At 44.6% G+C, this 26,663-nt stretch overlaps 1 protein-coding gene across 1 annotated transcript in view; it reads left to right on the forward strand.

Annotated features, from left to right (window-relative positions):
- The window catches only part of CTNND2 (catenin delta 2), a 747,444-nt gene that overhangs the window by 711,795 nt on the left and 8,986 nt on the right, over window positions 1–26,663 (forward strand). The window contains exons 18-19 of the mRNA XM_074985959.1: window positions 4,738–4,869; window positions 23,478–23,551. Of these exons, the coding sequence (XP_074842060.1) occupies window positions 4,738–4,869; window positions 23,478–23,551 (206 nt within the window). The remainder of the gene's footprint in view (window positions 1–4,737; window positions 4,870–23,477; window positions 23,552–26,663) is intronic.

Raw genomic sequence — 26,663 nt, forward strand, 5'->3', positions numbered from 1 at the left:
TCTAAAACTATGGTAGGTGGTTAGCTGACAGTTGCTTTAGAGCAATCCCCAGTTTTAATAGATACATAAGCACAGCCATCTGTTTCACATTAGCTCTAAATTTGCAAGTCCCAACTTGGGGGGAGGGTGAAATGTAATTAAAATTCTGCATCAGTAATTGTTACCTTAATCCTAACAAGAAAATGCAGTGTAAATTAGGACTGCTGGAGGAAGTGACCAGTGATTAAAGTTCATGCAAGGCTTTTTTAAAGATCATTTTTGTAAACTGTAGATAAAATACAGAGAGTTGAAGGGGAGCCCTTGAGGTTGGGGAGGCCTCTGTGTAGAGGAAGTGGGAGCAGGGACTCAAATCCTTTCACTAGCCCATTTCACAGGGATGGCAGAGACGCCAGGTAAATTCCCCTCAGTAGAGGGACCATTCCCTGCTTACATGAGCAACAAATGCAAAGGTTATACTTGTGCCCCACATAAAAATAGTAACTGAAACTCACTTTTGAGCTTAATTCTTGTTTTAGCATTCTCAAGTTAGCAGCCCTAAGTACATTACAACTTAGGTGACAATTTACCAAGTTACTGGGGAGCATTTAACACCTGCTCCATCCCCGGCTCTGCCCTACTCCGCCCCTTTCTCCAAGCTCCTAACTTGCCTCTTCCTTCCTAGGCATAGCAAGGACAGGAAAACTGGGTGGTCACACAATGGCAATGGGGCAGGAGGGAGGAGGGACCTTCCTCCTCCTGCCCCCATATCCAGCTGGCTCTTATCCCTCAGCAGGCACCAGAAGATGAGTTTTCCCTATGCCACACAGGCTGCGGGGGGGCCCATGAGGTAGAGGGGGATCCCACCAGGACTTGAGCTCCACTTGCCCCCCCCAAACCTCAGCTCATTGTTCATCTGCCCATCCATGTCCCTCCCCTGCCAACATCAAGTGCTGCTGCCCTGATCTTTGACCTCTGTGCTAGCCCGACCCAAAGCCACGCCCACAAGGCACTCCCCAGCTGCAGCAGAACATGGCAGTGGCAGCAGAGGGACACATCCAGGCAGACACTGAACCAAGGGTGCAAGACCCATTCTGTGGATTTGGGACTCCAGACCCATTTTGAATGGGTCTGGTTGGTTTCTAAGTGGGTGAACCCTGGCAATGACCCATTTCCTCTTCCCACCCTCTTCCCCTGTTGCCTCTACTCTTCCTCACTCCCAGTGCTTCCTACATGCCACAGAACAGCTGATCTGCAGCAGGAGGGCAGTGCTAGGTGGGAAGGGGAGGTACCAATTGATGGCCCACTAGCAGGCAGGAGGTGCTGGTTGGGAGGGGAAGGCAATGCGCACAGGGCACCCACTTTTTTTTCCTTGGGTTCTCCATGACTGGAGCACCAAAGGAGTCAGCATCCATATATTGTCCTTTATTTCCTAAGCAATATACAGATTTTAAAGAGTACTGGGAAGTCTCTAAATGAGCTCTGAGGGGCCAATACTCTACTGTTATATAACACTTCATCTCTCATTTGTCTGTCTGTATTTTATTTCTTTGATAAGAGCTGGGGTAGTGCACTTCAACTGGTCCAATGTTTTAATCTAAATCTGTAATACTTTCTCATAAACTCCTAGAATGAAGTCCTGACCATATTAAACTCAACGGGAACTTTGCCATTTACTTCTTAGGAACCAAGCTTCTGTTTTTACTGATGCTTTCCATTAATTTTTTCATCACAGCTTTGAAAGTTTCCAACTAAACTCTAGGTATGCACCATTCCAATTCACTGAGAAACATAGGTCAGGGTTCTTTCTTATGTGCATTGATTTTGTGAGGGCCCAAGCTTTTGCATTTCTGTCTACCTGCTTAAATTTGTGTCATGAAAAGAAGTGAAATTGAGATCAGAATTAAAAAAAATACCAATACCTGGAGAAAAATGTTTTTAATAACACAGTGGGTTCACTAGGTATGGGTGATGCTCAAACACTATCCTTGCATTTGCTCTCCCTTCAGTGTTATTAGATCATCAGTGAACCATTCTACTTTAAACACACACACAACCTTCTTTTATTTCAGTGAAACTTTCATGTGTATATGCCTGGGAAAAATTTAGAATTGGAGGCCAAAATTACATAATGAATCAGAGCAGTTAATGACTTTTTCAGCATATACTTTGGGGGTCATTTATGCAAAATAGCTCAGGTCTCACAGAAGTCTTTATATAATGGCTTAATTTTCAAAAAAAGCATGTCCTTTTGTGACACATCTGGGCGATTTTCAAAAGGGTTCATTGTTCAAGTGGATGAGCTTTTGAATCTCTCTCCAGTGCCTAACTACAGCTTTTTGAAAATGAACTATAAGAACACTTTCAAATGGGGCATTTGTTTATTTTAACATTAGAACTTAATGGAAAGTTCAATATCAATATGGATCGTTCCCAGATTTAAAATATGTAAATCCCTTGATTCATTAAAATCTGGAAGAGGAGCTTAATTCTGTCCCTATTTCCCTCCCAAAACAGGATGTTTACTCTGCCTGGGTCACATTTACGGTTTCCAAAGAGACATTCACTGAAATGGTAAAATATTTAGTGAAAAACAAAGACGTTGGCATAATACAGAGTGTTCATCAAGAGGTTACACTGTAGTTGGTTGCACAGCACCTCGAGTTAGAGGCTTCTTTTTCCTGTGTGGGGAATTGGTTAATGCAAAGTGTGAGTTTTTGCTGTATTGAAAATTGTGGAACTTCAGAGAAGGGCCTCAGGAAAATCATGTTAATAACTAAGTATAAGAGCAGGATACTATTCACCTTCACACAGACCCCTTTGTGTTTGGAGGTCACTCGCTCCCAGTCAGCGTAAGTGTAGATCATGGTAGGAATAATTTTGCCATGAGTTTATCAGCAATCAGAAAACACTTTTACCATAGGGACCTGACCAGGACCACCATAGTAATACAACAGTTTTGTGGTAGCATCTGGGGAAAACATTGCTGACATCCTGTTAAAAATCATTTAACCTTGCAAGTCCCTTGGTGGCAGATTGACTGATTTCTGGTTAGATGTGATCACATATAAAAGTGAAGCTGCTCAGGACGAAACACTTTTGTGACAGTGCTTCCAACCAATGGGCAAATTTGTATTTTTCTGAATGGATATTCTTTTGAATTTCCAGCAAAAGAGTGAAAGAGAAAGAACTATGTTACGTTATTTTCCCCTGACCACTTATTTCTATTTTTTCCATAAAAACGTTCTGATTTTTAAACAGTTGTTAGAACATAAAGCAAACTTGCCACTGAGAAAAGCTTCCTTTCACTATCCCTCAGGAGTTGATCCTTCTATTTCCATTCTTTCCTCTTTAAAGATTCTTGGTAGTTTTGAGTAAGTGACATTAACAATCCTCAAACCATGGTGGTTTGGATTTCAGGTTGAAATGTAAACGCCTAAAAACAAATGGGGGAAGAAAACCCAGAAATTATTCTTCCTGCCAGAAGATGTTAACTCATATACAGACTTGGGGAATCAATAGAATAAAATACTGGGAATAGTGGACCCCTGTAACATCCAGAGTACTTTAGGGAGTGTGATGAGGTGTTTGTTTTGTCACTTTTGTCAGTGTTGAGAAATATTATCTTCCAGAAATATTTATGCAAACCTCGCTTATCTTTGCAAGCAAAATCCCAGAATTGGTAATGGGGGTCTCAAAGGAAAGAAAAGCCCTTTATTCTTAAAAGGTTTGGGAAAAATAAAAGTTTAAGAAATGCATTAATAAGCCCTAATTGTTGCCCCAATATCAAATGAACTTTAACGATGGGGGGTAAACTATTTAATAATATTTACATTTGTTAATATATAGGAATTAAACTGTGTGAAGTGCATAGACAGAACTGGATTTGGAAAAGTGTTAGCAGTGCCGCTATTTCAAACATATAAACATATTAAATGGCTAAGCAATTGTTAAAACCTGCATTTCTGTCTGAGAATTTTGTTCCTTCTCCATCTACATGTGATAACTAAGAGAGTTGCAATGGAATGACATAAGCAGTAATCTTATTTTTCTTCATCCGTTGCATTTCTTTAATTTATTCATTTGACAAGAATTTGCATAGTCCGGTTTACTTCCTAAATATGAGTTTTGCCTTTTTTTTTTGAAAGACTTATATAATGATTAACAGGGAGCAGAAAACCCCTTATAAGTCTGATTTTTTTTCTTTATTACTTGATGGTAAACAAGAAACACGTAATGGTTGTGAGACCGAAAGTACTCGAGACTGAAATTAAAAGAATCTCATTCAATACAACTCCTTATAAAACTTTTATGTGAATACAGAAAGGGTGTTAGTATGGAAAACGGGACATTACGTAAAAACACAAGAGACATGCAGATATTCACGTAAATGCTCAATATTTGAAAGTACCTCGAATAATCTGACTCAGGAGTATGAGTATGACTATTTGAATATACAGCAGTAACCATTCAAAAATTCAGCATCTACCAAAAATACCAAATAATCCTTATAATTAATTTCTACTCTATGTGATGGAAAACCAGTGACATTTCACATGTCAATTCTTTTAACTAGTGACCTGTCTTTCTGATTATACTGGAGTAACATCATTATTAACATCATTATCTGAAGGAACTAGCAAATTTTGAGGATGTACATACCTAAAGCACAAAGCACTTGTCTTTAGATTATAAATATGTTAGTAAAGGTTTATGCTAAAGTGTTAATAAAATACAGAAATGTTGGTTTTTACTATCCAGCAAGTGCCCCAGCCTCACCTCGGGAAATGATCAGCCTAAAGGAAAGAAAAACAGACTATGAGTCAACTGGAACAAATGCTGCTTACCATGGTAATAAAGGAGAACACACTTCCAGGAAAGACACCATGACAGGTGAGATTTTGCTTATACTGCACATCTATAAATTGATTATGATAGACACACTTTCTAGGCATAGATGAATTTGCTGAAAAAGATCAATGTCTGTGATATCGGAGTAGTTCACACTCAGGTACTGGAGACTGACAATAAAGAGAATCTTAGTAAGTACAACTCCTTAGAAAACTTTTATGTGAATACAGAAAGGGGTATGCATTCTTGGGCATTATGGTGCACTGCTCTGAAAGTATCCCATACTTGTGATTGTATAAATGGATGCTAACAATTCGCATGCATATTTTTATCAATACATAAACAGTGCCTGCTTTTGAATGTAATAAGTATGCAGTGTTTCCTGGGAGATAAAAGACTTATACCTGAAACTCCAAGTCCCAAATCACAAGGCTTAGTGCCATATTACATCATGTAGTAAGAAGGTCTCTCTCCTAAGTGCAATAATGTATATGCTTTTTCTTTAATAAATAGGTTTTATGTGCTCTGTTACATGTTCATCTTCTTTTAAACAGAAGTGTGTAAATCTGACTTGTCCTGGCTGTTGGGGTGGCTGAAAGCATGCTTTTGGCAGAGCATGTTGCTTAGATCATCTCTCATGACTCCTATGTGTAATGTTGCCTAGCTTTTGGAGAGCAAGATAATGCTTTTCCATACCAGTCATTATTGTGACTTTACTGGGAATATACGTCTGGTGTCCTTTGTATTCTCACAGCCCTCCCCATTTTTCTGTGCCCAGTTCTGCAGCTTATGTGCAAGGCTTCATTGAAGGGCTCTCTGTCCCAATGAGCCATCAGAGTTCACTTGCTTGGTCCACCACTTAGCATTTCAGTAATTACAAGGTTTTGCACACTTTATCTAGTGCTGCTGAGTCATCAGCCCTTCAGCAGTCTTCATGGAAAAGTCCTTATTCTCCTCAATATTAAGAAAGCTTATGTAAAAATTATGGGCAGGGACTATATAGTTCTTATGTTTTTTCTAGAGCCTAGCACTGTGGGGTGCTGCCCCCTAGGTGCTAGCTAGTGCAACACATGAAATACATGCTAATAATCAGGACTTTGTAACATCTAATCCAACAACAACATGACTCTGTAGAGATGTCATTATGTCTGCATATTGTCCCCACCATTCTATCTAGAGAGATCCAAGCCTGGATTTTTTTGCCAGGTTCTTAAAGCAGCTTGGGACAAAAGTAGGATGCTGATACAATACCAAGCCTCCCTTGCTGCCATCTCTATCCAGAAATTTGTGTTCAACTCTGACATTACCCATAGAGTATTTCCTGTACTGAGCAGTACTGGGCAACCAAAGTCATCATCTGAGTTGACATGGAGGAGCAGCATGCGGGAAAATGAATTAACATGAAATCTACAAAGTGATCTAAGAAATGGAGCAACAGCACCATTGAGAGACTGGGATTCCTAATGTCTTCCTCTAGCCTTTGGACACAATTCAGTGGGTATTTGATGAGGAAGCACCAAAGAGGAAGCCATTCGTTTGCACAAGGTACAGTATTTGACCTTACTATTCAGATTTTGGTGCCGTTCATTTTCTCCTGTCACCCAAATGGTCATATTATGAAGGTCATTCCTGACATAATCATGGAGGGAAGGTCTGTGTTCAGCTGTTGTTATGCTTTGTCAGGACCTTGGTTACATCCGTGAAGATGACTTGTCAGGATCCTCTTTGGCAGTAGGGAAGGACAAAGGATATGGTTGCCTTTTCAAGTACTACAAGTTCAATCAAGCATGTTAAATAAGAAAGCTCATGGATGAGGGCATTTTCCAGCAGTTAATGACACATCTTTCACCTTGTCTCTCCCTGCCTCTTTTTAAAATCCACATCCATTTCTCTTCCATTTCATCTCCCTGCATTTCCCTCTTTTGTTCTCTGTATCTCTGGCCTCTCTCTCTCTTTCTTTCTTTGCTTCACTCATTCCCCACTTTTTGCTGTGTATTTAAAGGATGGAACTTGGCACTTCCCCAACTTTTTTGTTCTAATTTGAGCTCTACTCTCTGTTGTCCCTGACTCCCCATTGTGACTGCTTTTTCATTGGGTTCTTTGTGATAAAGTATTTTCATCAAACTTCAAGCCACCTGGCAGGAACTACCCAGGAGCTCTGCTCTTTGTGACAGATAGGAAACACCATCAAATTAAAAATATCTACTGTAGTTCTCAGTACTGTAAACATACAATGTAACCGTAACTGGAGTTCCTAAATCACATTTTCTTTTGCAGGTTACCAAATCTCAACCTGGTACAGTTGCTCTGACATCAGACGAAGAGCTGTTTGAGGAAAGCAAAGCCTGTAAATAACTAAATGAATAAGTGTGCTGTTCTACTAGTGCATATTGACTGTTGACGGTAACAAAATGTGCACGGCACCTTTGCAAAACATTTGTCATTTGTTGACAGAGAAACAAGAAGTGACAACAACCATGTAAGGAAAATCAGGTGAACAGAACAGGAATATGTCAATAAAAATAACATGAAATCAATCTTTTTTTTGTTGTGAGCTATTTTGTTGTACTAGGCTTTTCTCCTGGGTTTATATCCTGTAATAAGGTGTATGTAGGGGGGCTGACAGCCTTGACAAGCTCCTGTGCAAGATGGAGGACACACTCTGTGCTCCCAGAAGATGGGGGGACCCACTCTGTGGTCCTCTGGCAGAAGATGGGGCTGGAGACAGGCAGCCCTCAGCCCTGCTGAGTCCATGCCATGCCCCTCCCCCCACAGCTGGCCCTTAGTGCTGTCTGGAGCATACTGTGTAGAACTCCTGTCTCAATATAAAGTGCCCAGGGCTCTGAACACTGCTACAATAGCAACAGCTAGGAGCTCTGGGCCCTTTGAATCATGGGGCCCCAGGGCAACTGCCTCCTTTGACCCCCTTCATCCTCCTCTGGCAGGCCTGGTTGTAAGGATTTCCTCACTGCCTGCAACACAAACATATAACATTGCATATCCATGCATGGTTAGAAAAAAGCATGTGCGGTTTAGAGAAATGTTTTGCAAAGTTGGAGTTATGCTGCCTGAATTTCCTTTTATTGTGTGGTTCAGTGAAAAATGCACAGTGCAAGAGATAATGGGTATTTCTCTCCTTTGGCCACAATTGTAGGTTTTATAAACCCATGTCTATGTTACAGTCCCAGAAAATACTCTGGGAACGGTTTACTGCTGCATGATAGGATTTAGCTTTTTTATGTAAACCTATCACGAAGGGAATATGTGATGAAGTCAGTGAAACCTGCAGAAAAGAGTGAAAAGCTAAAAAATAAACAATTGTACAGAATGTATTAAAATTCTTATTAATAAATTCAGCAGCTCTGAAATACAGTGATTTCCTGAGAACAACTAACAGAAAATGAGGAACACTATGATCATTCTCCTTTGCAGTCTTCTGCTTCTATAACACCTTGCTACATTTATGGATCATTGCACAACTAGCATATTTTTGAAGACAGTAAAAATAACAAGTAATAAATTGAAAAAGAAAACAAGCCTATTATGTTATTGGAAATGCGTGGATACCAGAAATAAATACATTATCTTGACCTCCAGCTATTCCCTTCCTGGTCAGGGAAGGCAAGGTTTTGATGTGCTCTCAAATGATTTATGCACTGAAGATCTTTTCTCTTTTACTTTGTGACGTCTCTGATTAAATTGACATTGTGCATCACTGTCTGGGTCCTGTATCAGCCATTCCAGGAGCAGAAGCATCTTCGAGATCAGTATTTTCTGGATTTATTTTAAAGAATCTCCATTTCCCTTCAATGTCAGTGTTCAGGCATAGATATCTATTAGCCTAGAGATACTCTCCCTCCTTTTGCAACTTCCCTTCTTGGTACCATAAAGGTTACCATGCTCAGTACGCACAAGAGTAGGAACCATTTCTTCTTCGAGTGGTCCCCGTGGGTGCTCCACAGTAGGTGTCGGGCTCACCCCGGTGCCGCAGATCGGAAATTTTCAGCAGTCTCTGTCGGGTCGCGCATGCGCCGATGCACGCTGATCCTTCGCGTGCCTTCGGTCACATGCGTGATCCGGTCCCCGCTAGTTCCTTCTCAACTGCCAACGGCTGCAGATGGATTCCTCTCCGGCTCCAATGCCTGAGAAAGATAAAACTGTGTTTTAATTTTGTTAATAGTTATTAGTTGATAGTTTTTAGTTAGCACTGTTAAAGTTGTTCCGTTTAAATGTAGATATAGTTTTTAAAAAAAAAATAAAAAGAAGAGAGAGGGACGAACAGAGGCGGCCGCCCTAAGCGGTCTGCTATCCTAAAAGCCGCGAACGTTATCTTTTCCAGGACTGATTAACTGTTAAGTGCCCTATTAACATTCAAAGACTTAAACGCCCGGGCCGAGATGTCCTCGCCGGGGTTTAAGAAATGTGCGTCATGCCGTGAGGCCATGCCTGCTTCAGATGGGCATAGCGAGTGCATTCGTTGCCTCGGGGAGACCCATGTTCCACAAAAGTGTCCTCACTGCTCCAAGCTCACAGCCAGAGCCAGAAAGGACAGGGAAATGAGGCTGAAGATGATTTTATTTGATAAGGCCCTCCAACCTGGACCATCGGAGAAGCCCCATAAAGAGGGGCCCTCAGGGTCGCACAAGAGGAAGGCATCTTCCCTAACCTCCTCTGTACAAAAGAAAAGAAGCTTTCCACAGCTCAATCCTTGCCAGTAACACCTGCAAGCAGAACGAGCAGAGCACAGGCCTCTGACCCGCGGGCTGCCCAAAGTGGGATGACTGTAGCACACACAGCTGCACCAGGACCTCCGACCATTAAGCAGTTGGCACCGGGGGCGCCGCAGGTGCCGGAATCGGCGGCACCGACTCCCACAGCATCAAGCCCTGCGGCACCGATGGCACCGGAGCAGGGGTACCCGGCACGGGACCCATCAGTGCTGAAGGAAGCTACCTGCGTGGCGCCGTGCACAGGGACACCGAGCACGGCACCAACAACGGCACTGAGGTCCCTGGCATGGGAGGGGGCGGCACCTGCTTCTCAGGGACAGGGAAAAGCAAAGGCCAAAACCCGGCACCGCAGCCCATCCCCAGAGGTCATCGCGTTGCCGTTGTTGCCTAGCTCCCCCCCGCCCCCCCCAAAATACACCGGGCAGCAACTCCAGTGGCCTGCTTCAGACCTCCATCCCTGTTCCTTCAGCCACCATCCCCCTGGCTCAGACAACCTTCACCAATCTCCAGTAGGGATCCCTATGAATACTATCACAGAGCATCTCCGACACTGTCAGCGTCATCACGGAGTTCACACTCATCTAGACCCCATGCGTACGCTTTCCGATCGTGGTCCAGATCCCCATCACCGGGCCCTTGCCCCTGCTGTTGTGGCCGTCCTTACCATACTGAACTCTGGCACAGGGGGTCCAGATCCAGGGGTAGATCCCCACCCACACCTCACCAACACCCCTTCACACAGTCTCACTCCGTGAGAAGAACAAAGCCTTCCCAGGTGGATGTTGGTCCACAGGCCCTGGACCCCCCTTCTGAATCCTCAAAATGGCAAGCATATGAACAAATCCAGGAATCTGAGGAATTAGAGGAGGTATATCTTAGCGACACCTCTTCATCCACCCCAGATGAGGGGGTTGTCCCAGGGGATATTTCCCCCCTGGACGACCTTAGGCAATTCCAAGAACTATTCAAGAGAGTAGCACAAACACAGGACATTCAAATAGCAGAGGTGCAGGAGAAACATCATAAACTCCTGAAAAATTTGAGACCCCTGGCTTCATCTAAGATCGCCATCCCACTAGATGAAGCGATTATGGCATCAGCCGCCAACATATGGCAGACTCCAGCCTCCACCCCTCCCACAAATAAGAGGGTGGATAAGAAATACTTTGTTCCAGCCAAGGACATGGAATTCCTGTTTAGCCACCCCCAACCAAATTCCCTGGTAGTCGAATCATCACAGCATAGATCCAAGACACCCCAATATAAATCAGGAGGGTCAGAAAAAGACGCGAGGAAATTAGACACATTCGGTAGGAAGGTCTATTGCTCCTCTACCTTGCTACTCAGAATGGCAAACTATGCAGCACACCTGTCGAACCACAACTTTGACAATTATTCCAGACTTACTTCCCTCATGGATTTCCTTCCAGAAGATAAGAACCCAGTGCTGAAAGCGATCGTCCAAGAGGGCTACGCGGCCTCACGAACAGGAGTTCAGATTGCCCTGGATGTGGCAGACACGGCAGCACTCTCCACAGCCACAGCAGTGGTAATGCGTAGGGAATCGTGGCTCCAGACGTCCGGCATTCCCAGAGATCTGCAAACAAAAATTGTAGACCTTCCATTTAATAAACAGAAGTTATTTGCAGATTCAACTGACTCGGTCCTACACTCCAGCAAGGACTCGAGAACCACACTTAGGACCCTGGGCATATATACCCCTCCGTACAGGAGGAAGAAGTTTTACCCCCAGCAAAGGCGCTACTCTTATCAACCTCAGCGTACACAATACCTACGGAGCTATGACCAAGGGCGCCACCACCAGCAGCAACAGTATAGGGCCCCCAGATGACACCCCCAGCAGGGTCGTGCACCGTCGGGGCAAGCCCTGAGACAGCAAGTTTGACGGGTATGTCAAGGACTGCAATATCAAGACTATCCCTCAATGCCAATCCCAGCACATGTTCCATCATCGGCTCAAACTGTTCTACTCTCAATGGCAAAATATCACCACAGACAAATGGGTACTGGAAATTATAGCCATGGGATACATGATCCCCTTCCAATCACTACCTCCACCGAAACCTCCCACCCAGTCTTTCTTCAAGGACCCCTCCCACGAGGCAAGGTTAAAACAGGAGGTAGATCATCTCATGTTCATAGGGGCGGTGGAGAGAGTTCCGGAACAATTCCAAGGGAAAGGGTTCTACTCACGATACTAACAGAGAAGAAGACAGGAGGCTGGAGGCCAATCCTGGACCTACGGGCCTTCAACCAACATCTGCGAAAACAGCATTTCAGGGTGATTACAATTGCCTCCATACTTACGGCATTGGACGATGGAGACTGGTTTGCAGCCCTTGACTTGCAGGACGCGTATTTTCATATAACTATTCACCCGGCACACAAATGTTTTCTCCGCTTCACAGTAGGCAGGGAGCACTTCCAATACAGAGTTCTTCCGTTCGGTCTCTCTTCGGTGCCCAGAGTGTTCACCAAAACACTGGCGGTAGTATCAGTTTACCTACACAGACAGGGTGTGTTCATTTTTCCATACCTGGACGACTGCCTACTGAAAGGGGCCTCGAAGGCAGAGGTCCTACGCGTGATACACGTCACTACAAACACATTCGCCTCGTTGGGCCTAGTTATCAACCTCTCGAAATCAAATATCGAGCCTACGCAGAATACAGAGTTCATAGGGGCACGCATAGACTCTACTACATCAAGAGTATACCTGCCTGATGCCCGTTTCTGCACCATCAGATCCCTGGTACAAGTAATGACGTACAGCCCCACAGTGCCAATCCTAACATGTCTACAACTGTTGGGGAAATGGCGACCACCACGTTCGTGGTACAGAATGCCAGGCTGCATATGCGGGGCCTGCAGCATTGGCTGGCGAGCGTTTACAAACCGATAGTTCATACCATCCACAGGGCAGTATCACCCACAGCGGAGGTGCGCAGGTCACTGGCATGGTGGGCAGATCCCAAGAACTTACTAGTAGGGATGCCCTTCCACCAACCACAAATTGCGATTTTTCTTACGACAGACACATCCCACATAGGATGGGAAGCACACATCGGCAACAAAGTAACTCAGGGATTATGGTCCCCCGAGGAAAAGACATTGCACATAAACGTACTAGAACTCAGAGCAGTGTTCAATGCGTGCAGACGTTTTCGGAAATACCTGCACAGCAAAGTAGTCGGGATAAATGCCGACAACACCTCCACCATGTTTTATATCAACCGACAAGGAGGGGCGAGATCCCGTGTGCTATGCGCGGAGGCAGTCCAGTTGTGGAACTGGTGCATTGTCAACAATATAATGCTAAAAGCCTCATACTTACCCAGTGTCCACAACATGAAGGCGGACCAGCTAAGCAGGCACTTTGCACTCACGCACGAGTGGCAGATCTGTGCCGATCTGCTCTGACAAGTATTTCACAAATGGGGTGTCCCCCAAATCGATCTGTTTGCCACTTACAACAACAAGCAGTGCCCTCAGTACTGCTCCAGAGCAGGCATAGGACAGGGATCCTTGGGGGACGCCTTCACAGTGCCATGAAAGGGCCCTCTACTCTATGCGTTCCCTCCCACGACACTCATTCACAAGGTTCTAGAGAAAGCCAAAAGAGAGAGAGCACGCATAACACTTATAGTCCCAACCTGGGACCGACAGCTATGGTTTCCTCTGCTTCTGCGCATGTCATGCCGCCCGCCACTCCCCCTACTGGTAGTGCCGGACCTTTTCACGTAGGCTCAGGGGTCTATAGTGCACCCACGTCCTCAAGGACTCTGCCTACAGGCGTGGCTAATCCATGGCTCAGTGCCTTAGAGAGCACATGTTCGGAGGGAGTGAAACAAGTCTTAGAGTCCAGTTGAAGGACTTCCACCAGAAGGACTTACGCGCAGAAGTGGAAACGATTCATCTCCTGGTGCTCTTCCAAGCAGTTGGCCCCTCAGGGTGTCCCTATAACTGCAATTCTAGAATACCTGCTGGAGCTAAAACAAGACGGACTCTCTCTATCCTCACTAAGGGTCCATCTTGCAGCTATATCAGCATTTCAACACAAAGAGGAAGGGCCAACCACATTTGCCCATCCTATGGTCACGCAGTTCCTAAAGGGGCTGGTAAACCTGTACCCCCCCTCGGAAACCGCTATCATCGCCATGGAGTTTGGACTTGGTCCTCCACACGTTGTCGGGACTGCCCTTTGAACCATTGGCCACGGTACCCCTCCGGTTACTTACCCTGAAAACAACCTTCCTTCTTGCGATTACGTCAGCCCGCAGGGTGAGCAAACTCGCAGCAATAATGGCAACGCCACCCTGCACAGTATTCTCAAAAGAAGCGGTGATCTTATGATTATACCCAGCCTTTGTTCCAAAGGTTTCCTCAGAGTTCCACATTAACAAACCAATAGTATTACCCTCATTTTATCCTAAGCCTCACAACTCCAGCAAAGAGGCGCGGCTGCACCTGCTAGATGTAAGGAGGGCGTTGGCCTTTCACATAGACAGAACTAAGCCCTTCCGGAAAACGGACAGACTCCTGGTGTCTCTCGCACCCAGGTCAAAAGGGGAAGGCCTATCCTCACAAAGAATTTCAAATCACATCGTATCCTGCATAAGACTGTGTTATGAGCTGAGTAAGACCTCTGCTAGTTCCGCCCAGAGCTCACTCCACCAGAGCGATGGCAGCATCGACGGCCTTCTTCAAAGGAATCGCATTAAAAGACATCTGCAGAGCGGCGACTTGGTCATCTTACAACACCTTTGCCAAGCATTATGCCATGCACCGCGTATTTGATGAGGATACACGCCTATCGACAGCAGTCCTATCAAGGGCAAGCTTCACATAAAGCGGACACCCACCTCCTTAATTGGGGTCACTGCTGGGTAGTCACCTACTGTGGAGCACCCATGGGGACCACTTGAAGAAGAAAGAGAAGTTACTCACCTGTTTGGTAACGATGGTTCTTCGAGATGTGTCCCCGTGGGTGCTCCACTACCCACCCGTTCCTCCCCACTTCGGAGCTCTGTTTCGCGTTTTTCAGAAGCATCTGGGGCGATTGGTCAAGGAACTGGCGGGGACTGGATCGCGCATGTGACCAAAGGTGCGCAAAGGACCAGCACGCATCAGCGCATGCGCAACCCGACAGAGACTGCTGAAAATTTCTGATCTGCAGCACCGGGGTGAGCCCGACACCTACTGTGGAGCACCCATTGGGACACATCTCGAAGAACCATCGTTACTACACAGGTGAGTAACTTCTCTTTCCTTCTTGTGACAGTTTGCCACACTGTCAGTGGGCACCAAAATTAACTCACCTTAATGCTCTCCTTGTGCCCTAGCTAAAGCAGCACCTTAATCAGACAGTTGTTTCACCTTTTCCGAGCAACCCACCAGCCACAAGCAATATACAAGCACCAGAATTGTTTGATCTCTTGGATTCTATCATGACACTAACTGGATTCAACCTAATTACAGTGTCACTCTTCCTCGCAGACACAAACTTAGGATCATTTGCTTTCTGGGCTTCATTGTATCCAGAACCAGCACTGAGATGATAGCATTACCTCAGCCATCCCAGGCTGAGAGGCATCTTCCACAGACAAAGAACTGGAAAGAAATATTTCCTCCCCAGGCATGCTGCTGCTGTTCGACACAGACAAACAATTGGAGACATTTTCTTTTTTGTCCCATCACCCATCGCTGCTTTCAGACACATGCCTGGAAGTTAAGACAGCTTCCTTGATAGACAAATAGCCACTCCCAGCAGATAAGCTCCTATTCTCCACAGTTACTGATCAGACTGAGTTACTTCAACTAAGTAATCTTTAACTAGTTCAGGTTCTCTTTCACCAGCTTTACTAGCCAACATTCTATTACCCTTGAAAACTCTGCCCTTCAACCTGACCATCAACTCCAATCTGCTCTACAGACATTTTTTCCTGACCAATGAGCATGCTCTATGTTTTATGTAATTCCAGCTTCACTTTTGAGACATCAGACATTCAGAAGCCTCAATGACTGATGTCCCCCCTTTTCCACGCTGAAAAACATCTGTCTTCCTCAGACAAACATTTGGGCTGTGGCCACACTAGCCCCTCCTTTCAGAGGGGCTATGGTAATGTGGCACTTCAGAATTTACTAAAGAGGTGCTACCATAAATATGCAGTGCTATGCATATGCAGCATCTCATTAGCATAATGGCAGCTGCACACACTTTGAGACTGCTGGTTTCAAAATGCATGTCACCCGTGTAGCTGGGGGCCTTTTGAAATGACCCCGATTTCAAAAGCCCCTTCTTCAAAAAACCAAATGGGAAGAAGGGGCTTTTGAAATCGGGGGCCGTTTTGAAAGGCCCCCAGCTACGCGGGTGGCATGCATTTTGAAACCGGCAGTTTTGAAGTGCACGTGGCTGCCATTATGCTAATGAGATGCTGCATATGCATGGTAGCACCTCATTAGCGTATTCCAAAGTGCCACATTACCATAGCCCCTTTGAAAGGAGGGGGTAGTGTGGCCACAACCTTGGAGAGACCCTCCCTGTGGTTATAATAAAACTGGCTAGACACAGGCAACTACTTAGTCATAAACCACCACCCCCTTCACAAACCTCCCTGTTAACATGTAACGCAGATGAGATACATTCATACTTGTTCTGAGGCTGGGTTATGGGATTAAACATATCTATCATGTTACAATCAAACCAAATACCAACAGAGTTACAAACTGAATTTCTAAGGAGATACAATTTCTGCCGTTCTTCCCATGTTCACCCCCACATCCCAGGCTGGTATTTGTATGACATACAGATGTTTAGCTTTCCTGTCCTAAACAATAGGTTAGAAGAGGAGCTCTGCTAGATATAAAGGAAGAAGCAAAATGTGCTGTACAAGGGGTGGATGACTGGCTATAAATGCTTCATCTTCCCTTTCTTGCTGACTATCACACTATGCTCACAAGGTCATTGGGCTAGTGACTTTTTGTTTCAAAGTACTATAAGTGTGTCAAGAGTCAGCAGGTTTTGGAACACGAAACTTGAATGTTAATCTTCAACCATAAATCAAGTAAGTGAACAAAGATATATGGGAAGGCTTTGGTCAGTGATGTCTTTGTCACATAAATATCTAGCTACTTCCTTTTCAAAGTTGGTCGTAAGGTTATCAGTGTGTTCTTCACAGAAGATTGCTGCGAAGAATTATTTGCCTGCTGACTTTTTATCAATATAGTGCTTGGCATCTTATAAAATAATACTGGTAGTTTAGAATTTATATAGCATCCTTTGCAGCAGGCAACCAGAGTACTTTGCAAACTGTATTGGTCTATCATCGTGGTCCATAAAAACTTCCCAGTTTTACCATATATAAATGGGTATAGTAAAATCAGCATCCCCAGTAGTCTCTTGTACATACCCAGTGTCATTACAGGAAATACGCACGTGTTGAAATATTAATTCAGCCATTATTCAAATACAGCTGGAGTATAATGTGGCAGCTTCAGTTCCCATAGTCTTATTTGTTGTCTTCTCCACCATTTCTTTCTATATTTCTATCCCTTCTCTTTCCTGATCTCTTCAACTCCCTTCCTTCTTCAGCCACTCTCCTCCCCACTGCTAGTTTTATGTGTTTTAACAGATATACAATATCTCAGAAAGGCATGGGCCCAAACTACAAAATGTAGATCCAAGTCATCCTTCTCTCTCATTTTCACTTGTCCTCATGCTCTGTTGCTTTCACATCAATAGTGAACTGTTCATCTGGGCATAATAGACTTTTAAATTAACTCAGGTGATTAAGTTCTCTCATCATCTCCCCTAAACTAGCCCACGTTTCTGTTTAGGGAACTCTAGGTGTTCCCAAACTCTTAAGGTGCCATTTTTGCTTAAATTATGTACTATATATTTTAGAGTGCACTTGTCTGATGGCAGTTTATTCTGGATTTTTTATATTATTATTATTTATTTATATGTTTATTCTGGAACTCCTCTTAAATCATAAGAGCTATGATAATGAAATTTGGTATGCAGCTTCCTCTTACCCTAATTTAAAGCAAGATCATGGTTTGTTTGTGTTATATAAAAGGACTCTGTACAGTTTGTGGCTTGTTTACATTTTACCATATGAATTTGTGACTTGCATAATAACAGATTTCCTCAGTGGATATATTCTGTTGTTCTTGTGTGCGTCCATGTGATTACCATGCACCTCATGCACATATTTTTTCTTTTCTGAACAGATGTGTCTGTTAGGGCCATTTATGCATTCTGTATTTTCTCATGCTGTTATATGAGGTCATTAAGACTATGGCTCTCTTCCATTTTACCACCCATATCAGTGAGCTGAAACCTGGCAAATGTCTGATCCGCAGTTTATCGTTGGCTAAATGTCTTCAAAAAACCTTCGTAACTCTCCTGATTTCTGTGCCATGCAACCACGTGGAATGAAACAAACCCCCCTGCACTGAGTACCTATATTGATCCTCCAGACACTCTTCCTGCACTAGGCTTGTATTTGAAATCTCTGGACTTCAAGCCATGCCTGTCCTATGGACAGTTCCACTGATGGATGGTCACAGCTGGTGCCTTCTCTTCTCAGGAGAGCCACACATACTGAGTAAATGTTCAATGTACTTTTCATTATCCATAATAACATGTGAATTGTGATGTGTGCAGTTAAAGCTTCATCTCCTGGAGCAATCTCTGAAGCTCTCTTGAGATCCTGTGGAACCAGGCATCATGTAGCATGCAAATGATTCCAAAGGCCAAAGTAGAGGAGATGGTGATGAGGAAGGACCCAGCATTTGCACAGAACATGTGCCTCAGGCATCGTCGGCACCTGTTATACCAAAACTCAGCTCCAAGAGAGACCACTCTGATCTCAAAGGAGCTCAGTGTCCTCCTGTAAAGACAGACCAACTGACGCCGCAGGGATACAGCCATCAGCGTCGGCTTTGAGTTCTGGTAACACTGAACAGCTTTAGCAAAGGAACGACTTCTCTCGTGACACACACCTCAGTGTCAATATCTACACAATGACAACATGCTGGGGACCATTATCAATACTGAAGCACCTAATGGTACTAGAGCAAACCTTAATAGTGAAAGCACCACTTACTTCAGCCTGACCCACATATGGCATGTACATACACCCTCAGCACTTTCAAACAGAGAACCTACGTCTCTGAGATCTGTGACCGAAAGACCCATGAGCTATCCTGCTAGGGCTCAGCAGAAAGGGCACTGGTCTGATCAAGTCCAAACACCATAAAGGCTTGCCTCTATGGCCCTGTAAAGCTTACTGGGGAGCTGTCTTTACAAGTCTCTGGCATATACTCCTCCTCCACTTCTGAGGAAAAGGAGGAGGTCACTCTTCACATCTGTTTTTATGGCTAGACAGTAGAAGCACAGCAAAAAGGCCTGTCACCTTTGTCAACCCACAGGTTGGTCTCCTCGTCATGGTACCAGCCTGGATATCTTCAAGTCTGAGAGCTGTCTATGAGAATAGCTGAAACACTGGAACTTAACACTTGGGTCACGTCAGAGAATTCCGAAAGTTTAATATTCTCACAATTGCCAGCCAGAATTACCCTTTCTGTAAATGAGGGACTGCTCTGTCCATGTACCTCATGCATTGCACTAAGATATAAGGTTTTATAATGTGACTGCACCTGCTGGGCAACATACTGACTTTTGTCAAACATTGCACCCTTGACATGGCAGCCACATCTTATGCCAAGTTCAGGAGAACAGTACTTTACTGTATATTTGATAGATTGACTGGCCTTTCTGCTTCACCTGTCGAGAGGGGATGCTGCTTGCCAGTCACCAGAAACACATTGGCATATGCTGAAATTGAGAGAATTTTTACTTCCCTGCAGAAATTCCAGTTCTTTGAGATGTTATAGTTAGCGGATCACATATCCAGCCCTGCTTTTCCGAGTTCTGAGCTATTCTGGGAATTGGTGGAGGTCACTTCCTCTCTGCCCTTGTACAAAAATGTAAGGAGACACAGGCATATGTGCATATTCAGAAGATCTATAGTCTTGTGTGCATGAGCTACTGTAGGAACCACGCTTACTACAACAGGAATGGTGTCCATAGCCCCTGTTTGCCAGAAGCTGGAATGGGCAGCAGGTGCTGGGTTTTGGGCTTATGTACAACATCTTAAACCACCATTGATACTGTAGGATAAGTAACTGTTCTTCATTCATGAGTATGACCACCAGCAGCTGTACACCGCATTCTTGTAAATATCCAAAATACATGGGGTTTTTTTCCAGCTATACCTGTGTTACATCTCTCAGGCTACATCTACGCTGTGAAATAAGTTTGAATTTATTGAAGTCCACTTTTTAACCTCTAGATTTTATAAAGTCAAAGATGAGTGTCCACAAATGTCCAGAAAGTCAACACAGTGTGTCAGCAGTGTGGCTGGCTATCCCACAGTGCCTGCAGACCGATTGCATTCTGGGGATTTTGTGGCAGTGTGTAATGGGAAAAAATGTGCTGCAAGTGCTTGGGGGTTTCTGATGTAATCATCCCAGAGTACATGCCCCCCAGGCCCCTCCCAACCACCACCACTGGAAAACAAATGTTGCAAGGAATTTTGTGCCATTTTTCAGGCCATTTTCCCAAAAACTGCTCCTGGCTCTCACTGCTGCATGGCACTAACATGGATCCCTACCAACTTAGAGCCATTGCACAGTGTTTTATGGCCATTTCCTGAAGTGCTGGCAGTATTTTATTAGGTAAAGCCAAGAAGAGGCTGAGGTGAAGATGGGTGATTTAGATAATATTGAAGGCCTGAAGACCAGGAATGCAGAGCTGCTGCCTGCCCTGGATGCATTGCATGCAGTTGAATGCTGGTTCTGGAAGCATGAAATCAACACACACTGGTGGAACCACATCAGTTTGGAGGCCTGGGACAACCAGAAGTGGCTGCAAACTTCTGCATGTGCAAGGACACTTTCTTGGAATGTTGCAATTTGCTGTTTCCCACCCTGAAGCACTGCAATACCAAAATGAGACCTGCTTTGACAATTCACAAGTAAGAGGCAATTGCTCTGTGGAAGTTTGCAATAACCAACAGCTACTGGGCAATGGAAAAACCCATTCAGGGTGGGCAGATCTACAGGAGGGGACTGCAGTGATACAGGTAGCCAAGGTAATTGATGCCAGTCTGTTGCAGAAGACTGAATCTGGTAAATGTGCCAGACATAGATGGCTTTGCTGCCATGGGGTTTCCTAACTGCAGGTCATTTTGCTGACATTGATGGGGGATTGTTGGGAAAGGCAGGTGACATGTGCATCTTGAGAACCTCAAGTCTGTACAGAATGCTCTGGGATGGGACTTTCTTTCCAGACCAGAAAAAAAATCAAGATTAGGCATCATCACCATAATGGTACTGGGTGACCCTGCTTACCTTCTGCTCCTGAAGTCCACACAGACATCCTGGACTGCAGCAGGGAGCACTTTCATCTACAGGCCAAACACATGCAGAATGGCAGTGGAATGTGTCTTTGGCTGTTCAAAAGGCAAATGCAGGTGCCTTTTGACCTATTTGGACCTTTGCAAAGCCAACATCACATCTATGGTTGTAGCATGCTGTATTCCCCATAACATTTGCAAATCAAAGGGGGAAAATGTCATGCCAGCCTGGGTTGCAGAGGCAGATGCCCTGAGCAGTGCTTATGCACACCTGAACACAAGAGCAATCCACTTGCAGAAGCAAAAATTGGAGAGGCTTTGAAAAATAGCTTTATGGATGAGCAGACCCGGCCCCATGAATCTGCTATATTTAACTATCGTGATACCACCTCCACCCCCCACAACTGTGTGTTTGACCTTTATGGAAAAAACACCTCCAACTGCACTCCACCCCCTGTTAACCAATAAACCAGGGGTTTTCACAAAAACATTTATTGGTGTCAGGGTGAGGGTTAAGCAGTGGGGGGAAAACAGGGAATCCTGCCATCATTATGGTGGAATGTGAAACTTTTGCAGTGTGGTGAGGTCCTCAGGGTAGGCTGCAAGACTGACCTAGCCCTCTCCCCCTGCACCCAGGAACTCAGCAAAGGTGCATCAGGCAACAGGGTGAGGAGGCCACATAACGAGTTGTGTTGGGTGTCCCTCTGCAGTTCCAGCATTGACCACAGGATGTCAGTTTGCTCCTTGACAGCTGTCAGGAGCTATGCTGGAGCATGCTTTGCCTCTACTGCTCGGTCCACTTTCTGTCAGCAGCAACTTGGGCTTAGTCCCTCCATGCCTGTTGAACCTGCTGCAGGATGAGGTACTGTTTTGATCTCATCACAGCAACCTTGTCTCCCCTGCTCACACTGCCTGCTGACAGTCAAGATCAAAAATTAGTTTTTAAAATGCAAAATGATGCACTGACCCATCCAATGAATGGGTCTGTTTGACAATCACTGATACCGCTGGAGAAGGCCAGGAGAGCCCTCCAGCCACCTGGAGTGGCAGGACAGCCTGCCAGCTGTGTGGTGTGACAGGGCAGTCTTCAGAAATGTAAGTGACCAGGGAGCAGTGCAATAATGTTAAGGGACAAGCTTGAATGAAACTCCCCCTGCTTCTTCTAGGCTGCAGAAAACAAGGCAGCCTCTTAAGAATAAGAGTGAAACAAATATACATTCATAATTTGAGCACAGGGATGGAAAATTTGCCAGAATGCTGTTTGGTGCCATGATGCTTACTAGTTGCCTGGCATGGCAAGTTGTGCTATTGTGGAAGCTGAAATAATCAGGCCTCACCAAAAGCCTTGGGTGAAAAATAAATGAGTACCTGGCTGAGACCTTTATGGAGATCTCCAAAAAGGATAAGTGATTCACCCCAGAAATACTAACAAGTTGTTCTAAGGGGCATAGATCCACCACACCTTACCCACAACCCACTTGCAGTAATTTAATATGCTCACCAGAAGTGCCCTCTCCAGCATTGCTGGTCCCTGGACCATCACGTATGAGGGGACTGGCACCAGGGTGAGGAAGGGCTCCTGTCTGGCAGGATCAGTCCTCTGGTGTCTGCTGTCTGGTAGAGTCCTCTATCATCATCCTCTGCTTCCCCCTCAGTTGTCACTGAGAGCTAAGCTTGGTCTCCTGATGGGTCCAGGCAATCCTTGGTGACCATGGTTATATCCATCCCAAGAATCACATCAAGCTGCTCATAAAAGCAGCATGTTTGGGAGATGTCCCAGATCATCCATTGGCTTCTTTCACCTCAAAACGAAGACAGCACTGCAGTGCAGTTAAGTCATGCATTTGTCCAGCATCCTAAATGCCTGCTCAGAGGGACACAAGTGCCAATTTTTTTTTACTCAGTATTTATCGCTGCCATCTGTTAAATGTATAAATGATATAACAGTGTATTTAGCCTGAGACACATGGTTTATCACTATTGCCAAGTTCTTCGAGACTTGTGTGAAATCCACAGATTTAAGGTAACTTCCACTCACTAAACATTAGTCACACACACACACACACACACACACACACAGAAGAATGAGACTATTTGTTGGTGAGGGAAGAAAAAAGTCTGGCCTTTGTGATAATTTACAAGTGAAAGCTTTACTCACATAACAGCCACCCTTCACAAAACATAGGTACATGCTGGTGCTTTCAAAGATGCATTCCAGTTGCTTTCTTTGTTACTTTTAGTCAGTTTTTCTATTAAATTGCAAAGAGAAAATAATCCAAAATTAGGACACACCCCTAATTAAAGAAAACATGGTGATGCTTTCAGTCTATATTTAAAATATTCCATTGTACTTGTGACAAATCTTAACTGGTACTATATTATATATGTTGTGTAACAGCAAAATCACTGCAAAAAATAGTGTTGAAGAATCCTGCAGAGAGGTATATCTGGTAACACTTCTCCTTTGCTCCTGTAGCTCAGAACACTGGCATCTCAACTTTGTACAGGAATTCTTATGGTGCACCTGCTGAAGATATCAAACACAACCAGGTATGTGAGTACAGTAAAACTAGTTTCTATACAAAGTGCAACTGTATTAATTGTTTTTCCTGTTAGAAAAATTTAAAAAATTAAAATAAAGTGTAGACAGTGAAGGATCATTTTGTACTTTTCCACTGACTTCAAAAGAGTTGGTTTATCTGCACCAGTAGATGCACAAGTTTCCACAATGTGTAACAATTTATAATGGCATACATTCCACAGACAGGCGCTAATGGCTGTGCACATGTAGCATAGGCTACAAAAGCACAGGATTCTGCCTAAGTAATTCCACTATCTCATCCAATAATAAGAACCTTGTTTTGTTAATGTATTCTGCTTCATGAATTTGGTGGCATGCATCAGTTTCAAACGACCAGGTATCTGCACCACAAAAAGAAAAAAAAAACAGCACTATTGACGCTGCCTGGCTCCCTTGTTTGAAAGTTTCAGCAGTGAAGTCAAGTGCTAAATGGGACTGGAGACTGGTCTACTCTTTCATTCTTAGTGTGAGCTGTTGGCAACATACCTGTGCTAATAGAGGCCACCAGCTCCCATGTTTCAGTTGGACACCTTTCACAAATATCAATTTGCACCTTTTTTTAAAAAAAGAAAGATTCTGTATGTGTACACATGCACAATAAAGTCTGGTGTTCCATCCCTTTGGGTAATGCTACACATACACAAGCATACACCACACCCTAACAAAAATTTTTTGATTGTCATTAAAATCACAATGTGCATTTCACAGCTCATAAAAAAGTAGCGCATTCTGTGTATTTAACTAATACCATAACTGATACCATAATTGGCAAGTTAATACCCTTGATTAAAATAGAAATGAATGCATCTAATATTGCTGTGTATGGAGTTGAGGAGATACAAAAGCATTTCCAGAACCCTCCATAAATAGAGTGCTTTCAGATTATTGCAGAGTCCTGTGGCACCTTAAAGGCTTAACAGCTATATTTGAGCATAAGATTTCATGGGTAAAACCCACCTCAGATGACTCCTCTTTGTGTTTGCAGATACAGACAAACATGGCTACCCATCCAAGCCTTGTCACGTTATTGTAGACCTTTGTTAAGTTATGCTATATAATGCTCCATTGCACTTAAACACTACCTTTCATTCACAGACCTCAAAGTGCTCAAGAATTAATTTTTGCAACATTCCATGAAGTATGTAGGTGTTATATCCATTTTTCAGGAAGGGAAATGAGACAGCAAGTTTAAGTCAAAAAATTTTGAATGGCACAAACTTGTCAGGTACATAACTCCAATTTGAGTACAACTGGTCAGAAAATGGAGTCTTTGCTGCAGAAAATTTGGATGAGAGCCAAACATTTTGATTCAGAAACACTCCCACAATTTCTCATGGGAATTGTAGTTTGAAAACCAAAAATCTTTTCAGTTGCTAGGTGTTTGGTATCTTGACAGAAAGTGTAAGTTTTCCATGGAAAGCAGAATTTGACAGGAAAAAATGTTTAATTCAAAACTTAATTTTCGGTCAAAGATGGTTTTGAGGAACACTTTTGACAAGCCCGAATGTTCAGGCTCCCAAATAGGCCTAGTCCCAGAGGTGCAGTGAACACAATTCATAGTAATTTCAGAAAATTAGGATACTTTTACATCAGTGTCTAATTTTAGGTAGGACAAAGGGGGTTGAAGGGTTTTTGTATTTCTAGTTTATTCGTTCTACAAAATCTACAAATATACCAAAAGACCAGATTTATCACACTACTCCAAGGAAATAAAGAGGGTTAGGTGAAACGGAGGGAAGCAAAGCAACATAGCTCTTTGCAATCTACCTTAATCATTGACATGTAAAAATGTCAGCCCAAATTACTCTATATATTTGGGCATTCCCCTTCTGCAGAATGCCAGAGTGTTAGCTACACTATCAGCCATATCATTTAGCCAGGCATCAATGTTTGGTGGCAATCAGCTGTTCTATGTCTGTGGGATTAATTTTTTAAGCTACCATACCTGCACATTGGAGCCATGTTTCTTTGTTACGAGGTATAGCCAGTTCAGGCTCCCGGAAGGGCTCCTCCCTCTCCAGCTCAGTGGGCTGCCATCTCGCCCCGCTGCCATGGATGTCCAAAACAACCCTCAAGTCCCTAGTTTGGGGGGGGGGGGTCCCACCTTGCCTCAGGTGGGTGAGAGGCAACAGCTCAAGCCCCCTGCTTTACCTCAAGCAGGTGTTAGGGGAAATCAGCTCAAGTCAGGGCCTAGCCCTAGGTCAGGGTGACAGCAAGCCCCCAGTCCTTGGCAGCCCCCAGCCCTAGCTCAGAGCAGGGCAGCAACCCACAAAAGCCCAAGCCCTAGAGCAAGGCAGAACTGTAAACACACAGAAGAGCCCTAGCCCTCGAGCAAAGCAAGGCAGCAGGCAATCTTTGGATGGCCCCCAGCCCTAGGTCAGGGTGGGATGGCACACATCGAAAGGAGCCCACACCCTGATGCAGGGCAGGGCAACAATATCACAGTCAAAGGATCCAAGGCCCTCACTCAGGGAGCACAACAAGCAAACAGTCTCAGGACAGCCCTAGCACAGGGCAGGGCAGCAAACAAACACAGCCTTCTGCCCACGCTGGGAGAAAAGGGGAGACTACTGTCTGGCAAGTAGGTAGCAGGATGACACAGGCCCACCCACTCCACTGCATCCCAGCCCTGCTTGCAGCAGTACAGCCTGCTGCATGGGTCAGCAGAGAATCCAGACCACAACATGCTGACCAAGGGCCTTTAACTAGTCCACTCTACCCCTAGTCACGCCCCCCACCCTCCCCAGCACATACCTGAAGTCCACTGACATCTCAGGGCTTGCAGGGTACCAGGTCCAGCTGGCCCCAATCCAGGCCTGCATTCTCCCACCACCTGAGGCTGTGGCATATACTCTGGTCAGCCCTCCAGGTCTGGCTGATCTGCTCCAGGAAGGTTCCACTGGGGGCACCAGGGTGTCAGGGTAGACAGGGGCTAAGGTGGCCCAGTCCAGATCTTGGCCTCTCTCAGCCAGTCCTCCATCTCCCAGGCTAGGAGCCCAGCACCATCTTCTGGCTCCCTAGAGGCCAGCCCTCAGACAGGGAGCACAGAACCATGCTCTGGACCCTATAGAGGCTCAGCCC

This window comes from Carettochelys insculpta, chromosome 2 (assembly GCF_033958435.1).
Source record: "Carettochelys insculpta isolate YL-2023 chromosome 2, ASM3395843v1, whole genome shotgun sequence".
NCBI classification, from domain to species: Eukaryota; Metazoa; Chordata; order Testudines; family Carettochelyidae; genus Carettochelys; species Carettochelys insculpta.